The 15,977-nt window shown below is 28.4% G+C and overlaps 1 protein-coding gene across 1 annotated transcript in view; it reads right to left on the bottom strand.

The window, feature by feature from the left end:
• Positions 1–203: 203 nt before the first annotated feature.
• LOC113372153 (probable chitinase 10) overlaps positions 204–15,977 on the bottom strand; it is a 66,771-nt gene continuing 50,997 nt past the window's right edge. The window contains exons 6-19 of the mRNA XM_026612478.1: positions 4,730–4,853; positions 3,774–3,955; positions 3,177–3,304; positions 2,997–3,100; positions 2,785–2,919; positions 2,491–2,702; positions 2,197–2,414; positions 1,979–2,133; positions 1,749–1,905; positions 1,514–1,645; positions 1,276–1,411; positions 1,008–1,180; positions 638–845; positions 204–418 (exon numbers count right to left, since the gene is read on the bottom strand). Coding sequence (XP_026468263.1) covers positions 204–418; positions 638–845; positions 1,008–1,180; positions 1,276–1,411; positions 1,514–1,645; positions 1,749–1,905; positions 1,979–2,133; positions 2,197–2,414; positions 2,491–2,702; positions 2,785–2,919; positions 2,997–3,100; positions 3,177–3,304; positions 3,774–3,955; positions 4,730–4,853 — 2,279 coding nt within the window. The remainder of the gene's footprint in view (positions 419–637; positions 846–1,007; positions 1,181–1,275; positions 1,412–1,513; positions 1,646–1,748; positions 1,906–1,978; positions 2,134–2,196; positions 2,415–2,490; positions 2,703–2,784; positions 2,920–2,996; positions 3,101–3,176; positions 3,305–3,773; positions 3,956–4,729; positions 4,854–15,977) is intronic.

Raw genomic sequence — 15,977 nt, 5'->3', positions numbered from 1 at the left:
TTATCAAATCTAGCAGAAAAAAGTAGAAACAGCAATTTTGAAACATCGCTATTCTGTTGAGTTTGCGTCAAGTTATACTGAGTCATCATATAGGGATCTAAGCATTAATAGTCGCTAATACTAACAATTTATATATTGAAAAATTCAATTTTGTTTATCGACCTTGATACCGATCTTTTAAAGCCTATAATCTTGAAAGTATATCACTTAGAAGGTGGAGGTGCTGCTGTGTGATGGTGGCAACTCTCAACATTTTCGGGCCAGTCGCAAACGTTTTCGTTCGGGTTAAACACCAGTTGCGCCGGGCAAGGCATATGGTGTTTTCGTTCACCTTCGCACATATAATACATTGTGCAATCAGCTAAATCAGGATGATAGCTAATATGACCATCCTCCTCCTCGCAGCTAACTTGTTGGGCTGTAAAATATCAATCGATATGTCAGTAATGCAAACGAAGAAAATTATTTGAAGTATTTGCAATCAATTTTGAACTTAAACTAAAACACACAATATAATAAAATTATTGAATAAAAATTATTTTTTTATGATAATTTCAAATTATTCTTGGGATGTTAATGAAAAAATGTGTTATGCATTATATGATTTTATTATTATTTGAAACAAATTTTATCTTACGATCTTTGGTAGTATAAGCACCGCCTGGGCCTTGGCCTTTTGCTTCATATGGTCCATCATATTCTAGAGGTACACTGTAACCTTTCAATTCTCCATTTAGGGCTTTTAATAACGGATATTTGCCTGCACCGCATTGACCACGAAAATCGTCCATGTCTACAGACCAAACCATTATGCCACCAAAGCCTTCATCCTTTAACCACGACATCTAAAGAAAAATCAACAAAAGACAAGTTATTTTATCGTACATAGTACAGTACTTTTTTGCAATAATTTGATCCTCAATAAGAATTTGATACAAGGTAATTACATTACTATATATATATATATATATATATATATATATATATAACAATTAAAATCATCTCACCTTTGTTTTAAGACTTCTTTCATCATCAAACCCTACCCATTGATCCCCACGATATGCAAACGGTACTTGTTGTTCACTATCCCAAACTAATGTCGTATTATCCTCAGATAAAAAGCTACATACTTCGTAATAGCTTAAAAATCCTGCTTCCGTTGTGTATTTGCCTTCAACACCTGAATCAATGCAAGTATCGTTCAAAAATAGATTGAAGTTTCTCTTATAAAATTTATTTTTCTTGAAGACATATTTAGAAAATATTAAAAAATACCTCCATCAGATGCGGGTGCTCCAATATCAAATTGAGATTCATTTAGCAACGTGAAAGAACGTCCATAAGTTGGCATTCCTATTAATAACTTCTCTTTAGGAGCTCCTTGTTTCACCCATTCTCTAGCACTGAAGTCCTATTTAAAATAAGAATACGAATTCGTCAGCAAATTAAAGAATATGATTAAAAATTAAATCATTGCATCAGCATAAATGATATATTTTTCTAATGTTATTACCACAGTCAGTTTTTTCTGGTAACTAGTAGCGCTTTCCAAAGGATATAGAGGACTATTATGCCCAACAGTTCGTTCCCATTGGCCATGGAAATCATAGGTCATAACGTTGATAAAATCCAAATATTTAGATATCTTTCAATAAAATTATTAATTAGTAGATTGTGTTCAAAAATAGGTTTAATAATTTTAATCAATTATTTGTACAATACTTGATTGTATTTTTTTTTAAATTTACCTCTGGAACATCATAACCTGCAGCAATGGCTTCAAATGAAGCAGGTACCGCAGCAGTAAGCAATAATCTTGCCAATCCTGATGTTTTTGCTTCGCCTTCAAATGCTAATCGCAATTCTTTTAACAGATTTACATAAGCTGCCCGATCGTCTGCACCTCTAAATTGATTAGATTCAAAATTAAACAAAAACTATTTAATTTTGTTAAATAAGACAATATTTGGTTATCAACCTAGGGTATTCCCAGTCAACGTCAAGTCCATCAAATTGATAATCTCTCAAGAAATCGATTGCTTCATATACAAATTGATTCATTCTGAAAACGTTGGACGTTAATTCTTTAAACGGTGATGATCCAAATGCCCATCCTCCAATTGCCAAAAGCACCTAAACTCAAACCATTCAAATAAGTAATGTATAAACTATTAATTAAAGGAAAAAACTACATGCCTTCATGTCGGGATTCTTTTCCCGTAACTGAACAACAGATTCGTACATTTCGCCATCCTTTTCACTTCCTTCCGCAAGTAAATGATCTTTCAAGGTTGCAAATGCGTACACCAAATGCGTACAAAGTGAAGGATCTACATCAGCTGGCGAAAATTTACCTGCTCCTGGCCGTTTGCTTGACCAACTGGTCACATAACAAAATACTTGTCCTGGCCGAGCTAAAAAATCGTTGACTAATCATTTACCCTTTTTATATTTTGAATAGAAATATATCCTACATTTTTATATACTTACTATTTGTTTCGACTACTTGTTGCTTGCGTTTGTTGGTTTTCTTGACACGTTGCAAAAGTTCATTAGCATCAATTTTCTCTGGCGCGGGTTTCACTTTTGACACGACAGTTTCTTCTTCAAGTGGTCCTTGAAGGTCTTCTATTGATCCAGCTACTTTTGTCCAATCAACATCTTTTGCATCCTTTCCACGGGAAATACCCCGTAACTCTTCTCTAAAATGAGTTTGCAAACATAGATTTGAAAATATAACCATTAATCTAATAGTGCATATCATAGTTTAGATGAATCCTTTACCTCATTGCACCAATTAATGGATATTTCACATTACCGCCACAAATAGTTCCGCTAAAGTCATCCATATCAACAGTCCAGACCATGGCTCCTCCATAACCGCCATCCTTGATCCACTTCATTTTGTTACGAATTGATCTGTAAATTTAATACATATTATTTTGCTGCGTGTTACTGATACTATGTAAAAAAACGTAAAGTTTCAAAATAATTACCTCTCATCATCAAATCCTACCCATTGATCACCATCAACTAAATAAGGAACTTTCATTTCCTCATCCCAAATGTAAACAGCACCGTTATTTAACATTTCGCAAATCTATAATCATAGATATTAACAAATATTTTATTGCTATAACTATTTTATTTTGCAACTTAATGATATTAGTAATTACTTCGTAATAGGCAAGAAAACCTGCTTCTTTAGTATGTTCGCCTGCTTTACCACCTCCAGAAGCTGGTGAGTTTACAGTGAACTTTTCTGTATTTGCAAGAGTAAAAGTTCTTCCATATGTAGGCATACCTAACGTAGATTTCAAAATTATAAGTTTTAAATTCAATATTATATGCAGTTTTACAATATTTTATATGCTATTTAATGTTACTAAACAATTATGAAAATATTTTGTGCAAAGCTAAAAAAATTGAATTTAAAAATTAATCTTAAATTTCGTGATTTGAAAAGTGTGATTTGATCATGATATCACTTAACGTTTTTGATATCTGCACAATTCATTGCCCTTAATGATTTATTTTGATATCAAAAGTGGTATATTTTAATTGATCTGTAAACCAATTAAAAAGTGGTAAAAAATTGATAGAAATCCAGTGCAATTTTTATATGTACATATAAATAGCGAATGATTTTTCCATATTCACTTTAAATATAATTAATACTATTATTGTTTGTTATTCAACAAAATAAATTATCGCAATTAATTTTTTTTAGTTAAAATAATTAACTTTGTTAAAATAAAGATTAACTTTATTACCTATGATAAGTTTTTCACGGGGTGCTCCCAATTTGACCCACATATTGGCCGCATTGTCGACACTCAATTGTCGTCTCCAAGCCGAATCTGAGGAGGGTGAATACAATGGTGCATTGTGTCCTGTCTCGCGCTCCCATTTACCGTGAAAGTCATAGGCCATCAGATTTATAAAGTCTAGATAACTGAGCGAATAAAATAAATATTAATTGTAAAATGTAGAGATGATTGCAATCATTAGTATTTAAAATGCACTATCTTTCGTCATTTCGATTATTGCCCTATAGACGCGTTAAAAAGGTACAGACAGCGTGGAAGCAGATTCAATGTTTTATTTTTAGTTTATAATTTTACAAAATGATAATTCATGAGTACATTCTTTATAAAGATCACACTGTGCATAATCTTGATCTAGTATTTCGACAGAATAATTAATCAAAAGAGTTGGAAAAGCTAATAATAAAATTGCCTTTTTAAACTTAATATACTATTTTTTCATAGTCTATACTATTTTTTTATAGTCTCTTTGTCAGTGAAAAGATTTAGTTGATCCTTTTTACCTAACCCACATATAAGCTTTTATAAAAGTTATATAAAACAAAACTTTTGAATCTAACTAAAAGCGATTATACAACTTATAAAACAATTAAGTAACGCATACTTATATTCAGGCATCATAAACTATATAAATGAGCTGAAAACTAAAAATCTAATGAAGAAAGAAAAAGCTTTTGCTATGAATATTGATACATGGCGGTTTTTCATCCCCTCATAGCGACGTTGTAAGAGTTAAGGTGATGGCTGGTTATTCATCTTTTGGGTTCGAAAGATATCAGATTGAAATTCTTTCTGGTAAAGTTCGGCCGGGCCGTTTCGAGGCAATTAATTGAAGTTTTTCAAATGAGCACTTATTGCCTAAACTGATTGTGTATATGTCACAATAATTAATTATTGTTTACCTAGCTACTGCCGGTACATCGTATCCACTTTTTACGTTGTCTGGGCCGACTGGGACGGCGGCTGTTAGTAGCAACCGCGGTTTTCGAATTTCTTGAGCTTCTGCTTCGAAAGCTTCACGTAGTTCTGTTATAATAAATAATATTTATATATATTTTCTTCTTCATTGTATATGCATTTTTTCATATCTTTTTACGTATATTATCCTACAGTATACTTTAATCTATATTAAACATGCAACAAACAAAAACATATTTTATATAATTTTCCTAGATTTAAAAAATATTATATTATTTTACACAATTAATTAAATTAGTTTTACTGAATGAGAGAGCACATAAATGCCAACTAGTGGTGCATGGCATCGTGCCTTATGGCAAATTGCTGGTACTTTCCGTACTTTAAGAAATATTCGAGAAATGTTAGATATTTTCAAATAGATTATTAGAAATGATGTAACTTTCATTATTCTTATTTTGTAAAAAGAAAATAAACAAAACTCAACCAATCGGATTTCCAATGATGAACATTGTCTAGTATTTCTAAGTATTATATGAACTGAATTGCAAAGTTAAAATTATAAGTGATGTTTAAAACTTTAGCTAGAATTAAAATTAAAATCCGAATTGTTTTTTGATATTTAAAAACAAGCAGAAAGTTTTTTGAATTATTCAAATCGGATGCTTAGTTCACTCAAAACTGCCATTTTCATACATTTAGCTCTAAATCTCCGAAACGGCTGGACCTGACTTTCCCAAAATCTAATCACCACTTTGCCCCATCACTATGAATGAAATGTTTTCTGAATCATTCAAATCGGTTGATTCTCTTAAAAACTGATATTTTTACCTGTCTTAAAACTAATTAGCACGTCTCTTTATCAATAGGAATCGATTGTTTTTTGAATCATTCGAATCGGTTAATCCGTAGGCCCGAAATCGTCAACAGAAAATTACTATAACTTATACTACGGGAAGTTAAAAATATAAGCTCTATACTTGCATAAACTGCCAGAATAAACGTATTAACTATGACGTGAACTTTTCAAATGTAGCCTACATAAATTTGATCCTGTCTTCATTGGTATAAAAAATTTGTTACATTTTTTACATATATCATCATACAATATAATATGTGATTTATGTAATATGCAACAACTTTAATTATAATCGAAACAGATTTTTAGATATGTAAACATATTACAGTATTTTACATAATAGAATGAATTCTTTGAACATATCAAGTTTTACGTCAATAGATAAGATAAATATTTAGAATAATTTTTAATGCCATTTAAAAAATTGTAAAAATTAATCAATTGTCTATTATATATTCATTTCGACTACCAGTTTTCTCAGACATTGTGACATGTTTCATATATTAATCGACTAAATTATAAAAAAGCTTGCTGGAGCAACAATCGCGCAGCATTACCAGTCTGCTGATAGACTATATAAGTATATAAAAGACATTCGATACAATAAATAATTAAACGATTTGCACTTGATAAAAATCACTAAAAACCATATCAAACGACGAAAGACTTTAAAATTTGCCGACCAGACCAATACGATACGATACAATGATACGATACGATTTGCTTCCTGTTGCACAAATAATAACGACTTAATAACAATTTCTGCATTCAAAAGATAAATAATTGATTGATCGTAAAATTTATTGTAATGCAATATTTTCGTCATAAGGACGAATAAGTATAAAATTTTAATGGATTTGGTACAATGTTGCCGGAGAAAGGCAAGATGTATCTGAAGTATTCATTATATAAAATTTATTCTACTTAAGTAAGAAATGTTTATTGAAATTTTTTTTCAGTGCGTTATTTGAGGCTTTTTTGGCCTGGCAATTACAAGGTATTGCTAACTTTGCCTTAGACAACCTGATAGCAAGCTGTTATCAGTTTCTAGTTCAAAATGCACTTGGAAATGTATTGTACTTGTACAGCTGTGATATAATAATCACTTCACAAGGAGAATGAACAAACACTGGGTTGTCTTCTAATAATCTTAAGTTATAGAAATAGTTCTGATTACTATTCATAAAATAAAAGAATGATTGTTTTACACTATATTACATTATATTATTTTTTTAATTTGAGGTTCCTTCTGTGACCTTACAGTATTTGTTCTAAATCATGCATACTCTTACTAAAATCGATCAGACACCAATTAAACCTAGTTTATTTTTGATAAAAAAATGTCATATTAGATTCATAATTATATCTTGTAACGGATCAATAAATAGAAAGGTAATGTATATAAGACATAAATGCAAGTGTAATTTATCAATAAACAAGTGCACAAGTGAAATTTCAATTAAGTTTCTTGTGTACATAGATTTGATACAATGTTTTTGTATGCAGAGAACAGTATTTTTCTTCTGTATTATTTAAAAAAAAATGCAATTGAAATTGTAAAAGTTAATCATCAAAAATCAATTAGAAATGTAAATAGCTAAATCGTTTTTTTAAATATGTCAAGAAGGTATATAATTGTTTTACGTCAAAGACATTTCAATAGCTTTCCAATTTAATAATCGAAGGCTTTAGAAAGTTTGGTACTTAATGTCAAACTTGTATATTTTTTCATAGTATTATTGTGGATTGTTTGTGATTAAATTAGCTTTGATAGACCTGTAACATGCAGAAATTTGAAAATTGTAGAATAGAAGGTTTAAATTATCGCAACAAATTATTTTGGAAAGGTTTGTTTGGATGATTTATTTTTGCAGTATCAAATTTTAGTCAAGATATAAAAAAATGATTAAGTAATATGTAAATAAATCAAAGATTTCATAGCTCATTTCATTTTCAAGTTATGTGTAATATTAAAACATCAAGATTTATTATTTTAAAATTAATCATTATATACACCGAAATATAAGTTTTGTTTGTAATCATGTTTCTTATAAAAGAAAATTACATCCAACTGTAACTTTAACATGTGGAATCATTTTTTTTATCCCAATTCAAACTCTTAAAAATATCTTATATATTAATTAAAAAAAGCTTTAATAATAACTAACACATTCTAAGTAAATTGTGATAAAAATTCTGAGATTTGATTGTATTTACCAAATAGATAAATTAAATTCGATAAATTACTGTAGAACATATAGAATTCAATTAGAAATTGGACAGCGCTATTCTTACTAAATTTCTCATTATATCCTATAATTAATTACAGGTTTCTTATTTTCTATTAGATTCTGATGTCAGTCGCCTCAAAATTGTAATTAATTCTCGATTCACGATTAACAATTCAGATATTTAATTTAAGGCTTTACTTGCAATAAGACTATTATTTTTTACTATTGACATTTCCCTTCAGAGAATGCCAACTGCTTGATGTCATACAGATAATGATTACTTGTATTTTATCTCTTTGGAGTCGATCTAGCATATTTGATTTTTTTAAATAATATGCGATAATACAATGTGCACATGAAAAATATGATTGGCCAAAATTTAATATTTTAATAAGCTAAAGATTTATCCGATTACAAATGTTTCAGATACCATGATTCTCGGTTCTCCATAAATGACTTCCTGGGTGTTCTGGATTTTAAATATTGTACAATTTTGTCAATACACGAATATCAAAATAAGAACAAAACTCACGTACGATCATTTGCAAAAGGATTCAGCGGTTCAAGGTTGATTATTTGTCTTTATATATTATGTAGGAAATGGCAGTACGTTTGCCGAATAACAATGAATGGGCTTTATCGTTTAGATTATATGCAAATAGCCAGTATAAAGTCTTTTATTATTAAGATACCGAGATGGATGAGCAATTGTTACGATTTTGTTTGTTTTATATGCAAAACATTACGGCATTAGTTTATTGTTGTTCCATGGTATCCGCCCGCGAATTATTGTAGAAGGAAATTTAATTTATTTTTGCATACCTCAAAGTGTAATGGTTGTTATTATTGTGGAGCTTTCTCTTAAATACGATATGATACTTACACTTCATATACATACACACATATATATATAAAATATAGGAAAATTGGCAATACATGCAAACAAGTATGCTAATTATAAAAATTATGAAACTCTTTGTTACCATACGTTTCTACATATAATTTTGTCACCGTCAGTGGAACTATAAACTAAACTGTAAAAAAAAAATTCTAACGATAAGTATAATTTGCATAGAAAGATTTGTATAAGCATGATACTGATTATGTTAAAATATCATTTGATTTCTTTGTTTCTGCTGACTGTTATATCTAATTCAATTAAAATATCTAATATATTTCATTCTACTGTGTGATTTTAAATTTGTTACCATTTTCATTAAACGACAAATCATCTTACATTGCAATATTGGAACATATTATAGAGTGAAGAAATATTTATTTATTTTGTGTATATGTATGTACATTTAAACAAATGTAAAATATTAATTTAACTTCCCCAGAAATTTGATATTGTAAACTGTGCTTTGTGAAATCCGACAAAAATAGAGAACAAAAAGTTTATTAATCGCAAGCTCATGAAATCGAATATTCTTATAATGTTGAAGATATCCAATTACCGATAATTGTATCGATTTACATTTTTTTCTTTAATATAATATTCAACGTATATAAAAACTACATTTTGAAATACATTGGATTATTTTCAGCTTATTATAATATTTATGATATATAATATAGGTAAATGTCCAACCTATCACATATTCCCAACAATAAAAACCTGTTATCGTCAGAAATGTGTTTGCAATATGTTTAAGTAATATCCTTGATTTCAAAACTTATCAAACAGTATAAGAAATATTTATGTTCAGTATGAGTACAGATACTTATTAACTATATCGTCTTTACATCATCTTTTGAATATTTATATACGCGAATATACAATTTAAAAGTCAGGTATAAGCAACATTAATTTCACTTGAGAATCATAAATAGTTTTTGAAATTCAAAGAATGTAGACTAGTCCTGAAGGTTATATACACACTTGATATACTAAAGGAGATCCATATCATCATCAATTGTTGATGGTTTACTTGGATAAGTATTTCAATTTAGAGATGCAAATTCAGTATGATTACATATTTCAATATATGAATACAAAAATATATAACAATACATTTCAATACAATCAAAAATATGTGACAAATAATAATAACATTCTAACCAAGGAATTATGTGTATTTATTACCTGTAACTTGCATTAAATTTTGTTAATATGAGATCTTTCATATCCAAATTTATTGACATTCAATTCATTCTAAATTTAAACATCCATTATTTTATTCCAGAATGTGAAGAAAGGGGGCGTCCATTAATTATTTGATTGATTACTGAAGATTTTTGGAGCCCACTTCACCCCTTGGTGATACGTGTTAATATTTGAAATTAACCCCCCTTCCTCACCCAACATTACGTGTATTTTTAGTTCTTAGAAAAAAAAGTGAAATTTTTGGTAATTTTTTGAAAAATGATAAAAAATTCTGGAAAATTTCAAATTGCAAATCGCAATATCATTTTTTCGTGCGGATTGTTTTATCTGTTCTGTATTTTGATAATTTCTTTATTAAAAACTAGGACTTATATAAATTGACTTAATGTATGAATAAATTAAATTTATTCTTTGACTATTATATATTTTTTTGTACTTTGTAAACTGTAAAAATGAAATATCATAATCAATATTATTCTTCAAGTGGATCATGGCCATCTACTATTGATTTAGGTTCCCAACATCTGCATTATACTTCAACATACTAGAATACTTATAGACAAACTTTCTCGTATATAATAACTAGATCTCTGGGAACTATGAATGTCTTTTCATGAAAGTTGGAGTTTTGTTTGATGCCAGTTCAAAGATAAAGTACTGATAACTCGACTGCATTTACGTCTCCTTCTCTGAAGTGTAGTTCACTGAAGACTTTGAAAAGTGAATACTTTTCTTAGTTGAATTAAAAGTACTTTAAAATATTTGCGAAGTTATAGAACGCGTGTGTGCACATTTCTGCTCTATTTCGCGATCGAAAGTTTGCAATTTACCCATGAACGAGTAAATTTATTCTTACATACTTTATTGTCAATAGGTGGCAGAAAATTCTTAGAAATGAAATGATTCAAGCAGAATGATATATATTATATATAATTCTTTAAAATAACTTTTAAAGTATTCACATTGAATTTTGGAAATTATATTATATACAGTTGAATCTAATACTGCATATAATATTAAGTTACTGTATTAATTATAATTAGAAATTAATCTCAATATTTTTCTTAAACTGCAAACATTTGTTTAATACAACAAATAAACTTCAATGGATCACTTCTTAAAGTTAATAATTGTGATAGTTCATATATCACATATTTTTTTATATATGATATATTTGTATGATATTTTTTATCTAGTTCGAGTTTTATAGTCACATAAACTATACATTAAAATATAAAATAATATGTTTTTATATCGCCGTTTATATATATATATATATATATATATATAAACAAATATATATATTTGTGTAATAAAAAATGGTATGTAACATATCAGTTAAGAATCTTCCTGATTAGTGTTTAGTAAAGATCGGCCATTACGTTTCTTCGTAGTTGATGATTTTGATGAAATTTTATTTTACAATAAAGTTCATAGTCTTTACAAATATTATAAAATGTTAAAGGTTTACGCATAACAGTTTAATAAACAATAATGGACATTGTTCAAATTTCAATTATTTTATTGTATAATAATTTTTACACCGGTCCTAAAATGGACAACAAGTAGAGGATTAACGAAAAATGACTAAAATATAGTAAAATAAATTAATTTTTTAATCTTGCCCTGGTAGTATCGTGGCTTAGTTTTCGAGCCAGTTGGTTAGGATAATACTCGAGGCGGCTTTTGCAACTGTCTGAATGTGTTTGTATTTCATCATTTATTGAGTTCATGTCAGCGTCTTTAGGTATTAAACAATTAGGTTTATTCTTTAGGGCATTCAAAAGGTCAATTATTTTTAATTTTGCAAAATGCCACTTTTACCATTTTTGTTTTTGTTTTACATATTTACCTAGTCATACCTAACCCTTTATATTTAAGTATATTATATCCGTATGATCTTGTAACAAGTTTTGTATAAGTTTCTCCTAACTATTGAAATTAAACTAGATCATGTCTATTACTGCTACACTGAATTGTACAATAATGATAGTATAAAATATATTAAGATCTATTAATCCCATTTTTATCCCAAAAAATGATCTGTTACAATGCATTCTACATATGCATAGAATTGATGATAAATACAATAATTAATTTATTAATAAAGGAAATGAGTTTTTTATGGCTTATGTGCTATTAAGAACCATTAACCATTTATTGATCTTATGAAAATTGTGAGCCAGCCACTATACATCTTTTTGCGGACTATTAACCATCCGTTTCCGCTAACTTTCATTTTGCAATTATAAAATCGTGTGTGAAAACATAAAAAATCACCTCTTGTGATCGATGACACTTGTTCAGGTCTAAAGGTGAAAAACACGCATATTGACATAATTTATTAGTAGTCTATCGTCTAGACGAAATTAGAAAAATATTAAATACAAAATAGTAAATGATAATACAAATATTAATTAACAAAAGCAATATTTTTAATGCCGTAAATGTAATCAAGATATCAACGATTTGCATTGCTTATTATGCAGTCTAACATGCAATAATATTTATATATAATTAAAATTTTCCCAAAATTTATACTTTATTATAATGCTATATAAGGCTATTTAGTGACCGCAATTTCACAAATATAGCTTTAAACACTAGACAAAATAAACAAGTTACCTTAACCAAGTAAAAATTTTATTCAAAAAACTAAAAGATAGTGTGTATATAAATTTAAAGATATAAATTATTGAAATAGAACTCTAACAATTGTCAAACTTTTTCTCTACATGTGAAGTGGGACGTTATTTAATTTTTGTTTTGAATACTTTTACTCGCATACACAATTAACGATAATCAATAATCAATAATATTGGGCGAAAATGATAATCCACATATTTGACATACTGAGTTTTAAGAGACTACCATTTTTTTACTATTACTGCAAATAATGTGTTTTTATCTTGCTTAAAGTTAAAGTCTCTGTGTATTGTGTACCAATAAAAAGTAATTTTACAACATGATTACCAGATGCCCACCTATTAGTTCTATGTAAGTTCAACAACTTGTTTTAGAACTTTGAATACACCGCATGTAATGTCAATAAGTTCACATATAATTATGGTGGGTTAGGTTCAATGTGAAGATCAGCTATAAATTGCTAAATACTTTCTAATGAAGTCCTATAAACAGGTTCCCTTACATGACAAGTAATTCATAATTTGCACTTATATGCACTCAAAATAAACTGAATTTATGGTGTTTAATCATAAATGATTGGAGACTTTCTACTTGCCACTGTTTTACACCAAGAATTTAAGATGCAGATAAAACTGCCCAAAGTATTGAAATTTTTTGTTTTTATAATCAAATTACGAAAATTGAAACATTCAAGTTAAAAAATTATGTATTTATTTATTCCTATGAGCATGAGTTCCTAATGTGATGTGATGTTTTTATTGTGAAATTGAAAAATTCTCAACTGGTTTGATTGTTATATATTCTCAACTGGTTTGACATAGTATTATTGTGGTATTTCATGCTATATGATTATAATAAAGCCAGAATACAATATCAAAGACATTGTATCTCTGATCACGAAAATCGTGCAAATGACCATCGAACGACGAATGATTAATCAGATCTTGTTGAACTCTGAATCAACATTATTCTGAACGAAATATTTGGCTTCAATAATAAAAAATACCGACAAAAACTAATAAATATTCGAGTTCCATTAAAGATTGTTCCACAACTATTAACTCGAATTATTAATATATATTTGAACTTAAACTATTGCTAGAGATTTTAAGTGCAAAATTATAACATGCTGTATAAACTATTAGCAAATATTATAATATATATGATGATATAAATACATCATTTTATCCATTTCCTTTGCAATTCAATAAATAAAGCCAAAAAAATAAACAAGAAGAGTTTGTATAAAAATCAAAATAAATGAACAAGTGATCATATTAAAAACATGTTGACTTTACTGATACTTTGTACCTTATTCTACCTTTATTGATTGATTTTGTAATTTCTCCTTGAATTAAATACGAGTTCTTTATAGTTCATATTTGTTATTGCATGCTCTATTTGATTAAATACCATTCTCCTGATATTAAAACTTATCACTCGTTTGCGACATTTACTTTCGAAACTAATTTAACAAATATAATAACGAATAGTTTTACTAAAAATATTCTAAGTAATTGATCAATTTCTGATTTACAAAAATGCTTGTAATAATAAAAGTAAAAGAGATTTTTTGACACTCTCTTTTGCTACAAAACTATTGTTTTTTGGCGCAAATATTATATATGAATCAATTATTTGATCATGAATGCCTTTGATAGATAGTTTATTACTATAACCACTTAAGTTAAACTTTTAAAACCTTTATTTTAATTCTTAAAGTTTTATTTGAAGTTTAGAGCAATGATGTCTCATTGTTATTTTTTTCATTTTTGAAGAAAACTGCACAATCCGTAAGTTTGGTATAAAAATTGAAAGAATCCTTTATACCCGCCTCACTCGCGGAACAATGAGTAGAAATAAGAAGTATAAGAAAGGTACTTGCTATAAAATAAGTCATACTCCAATACTAAGATTTTTACAAATTCTTAATAAATATCAAAAGTATAATATATATGAGTCATACGAATACCAAATAAGTTTCTTATTTTAATAATCAATCTCTGCCGATCACACCGGCTGTTTCTCACAGTATCATACTTTGTTTCATTTAATAGAAGCCGATTCTTTTTACGGAACAAAGCATTTCCGCAAAAGTTCGATGTCAGCTTCATTATTAAAAGCAAAAAAAATTAATGGTCCATAGTGCAACGCACAATTGGCCAGACCGCGAGAGAAAGTATAGTGCGCGTACGCATTTTAACCTTTCCGCTTGACGCCTGGGAACAACTCTTCGTCGAATTCCGCGACCGCGCTGATAATAACTACAGAAGACGCGCGATGGTAAGGAACAACAGAAATTGCGAAGAAACTTCAAAGAAGGAGGTGACTTAAGACAAATTGTTTGAGGCGATTTATGATTTAAGTATGGGAGCTGGGAACAATATTATTGTGGATTTTAAGAGATATAATTTGTGACAGATGATATGTGTAAATATATTTATAAATGTAATATATATATATATATATATATATATATATATATATTTATATTATAGTTATTATATATGATTTAGTTAGTATATATATATATATATATATATATATATATATATATGGGGAATCAAGCAGGCTAGACATTGAAGTAAATCAAAATGGTTTGTCACTTTTATTTATCAAAAATTTTTGTAATTATTAAATTGTTTATATTTTCATCTAATGGATTTTATATTTTTTATATTCATAACTTTTTTCTATATATATATATATATATATATATATATTTATACGGGGGGTGGCTGGGAAATTTCCGACTTGTACACGAACAAAGGGCAGTTACTTACCAGAGTTTTGGTGCAGTGTTTGAGTAAGTATGTGTGAGTGTTTTTGTGAAAATGAATAAAATGTAGTATCGAGCTGTTATTAATTGTTTGTTTTTGAAAGGCAATACAATCACAACAATTAAAGATGAACTGAACTCTGTGTGTATCTTCAAAAAAACCGTTACGGGTGCATACTACATCATTACTTGACAAGATAAATGCACAAATTGCACATAACAGCCAAATTTGCATGAAAAAAAAAATAGCGCTCAGAGGACAAAATTTTTTGTCAAAATTTTGTCCTCTGAGCGCTATTTTTTTTTCATGCAAATTTGGCTGTTATGTGCAATTTGTGCATTTATCTTGTCAAGTAATGATGTAGTATGCACCCGTAACGGTTTTTTTGAAGATACACACAGAGTCAAACGAGGAGGTTATGATTTTCGTAAACAATTTTGGTACAGACATATGGCAAATTGACATATTTTAAATAAAACTTATAATATCTGAAATTGCATGAACACTCGCTTGTATATCTAAAAAGCACGATCCATAATTTCAAACTTTTATAAATATTCACAAAGCAAACTTGTTCGTAAGTCTTTAGTATTTTAGAAAGATCATTAA

This window comes from Ctenocephalides felis, unplaced genomic scaffold, assembly GCF_003426905.1.
Source record: "Ctenocephalides felis isolate EL2017-DRISC unplaced genomic scaffold, ASM342690v1 CF-g0.4_SCAFFOLD_01604, whole genome shotgun sequence".
In the NCBI taxonomy this organism is placed as follows: Eukaryota; Metazoa; Arthropoda; class Insecta; order Siphonaptera; family Pulicidae; genus Ctenocephalides; species Ctenocephalides felis.
This window is presented reverse-complemented; position numbering and strand designations above follow the sequence as displayed.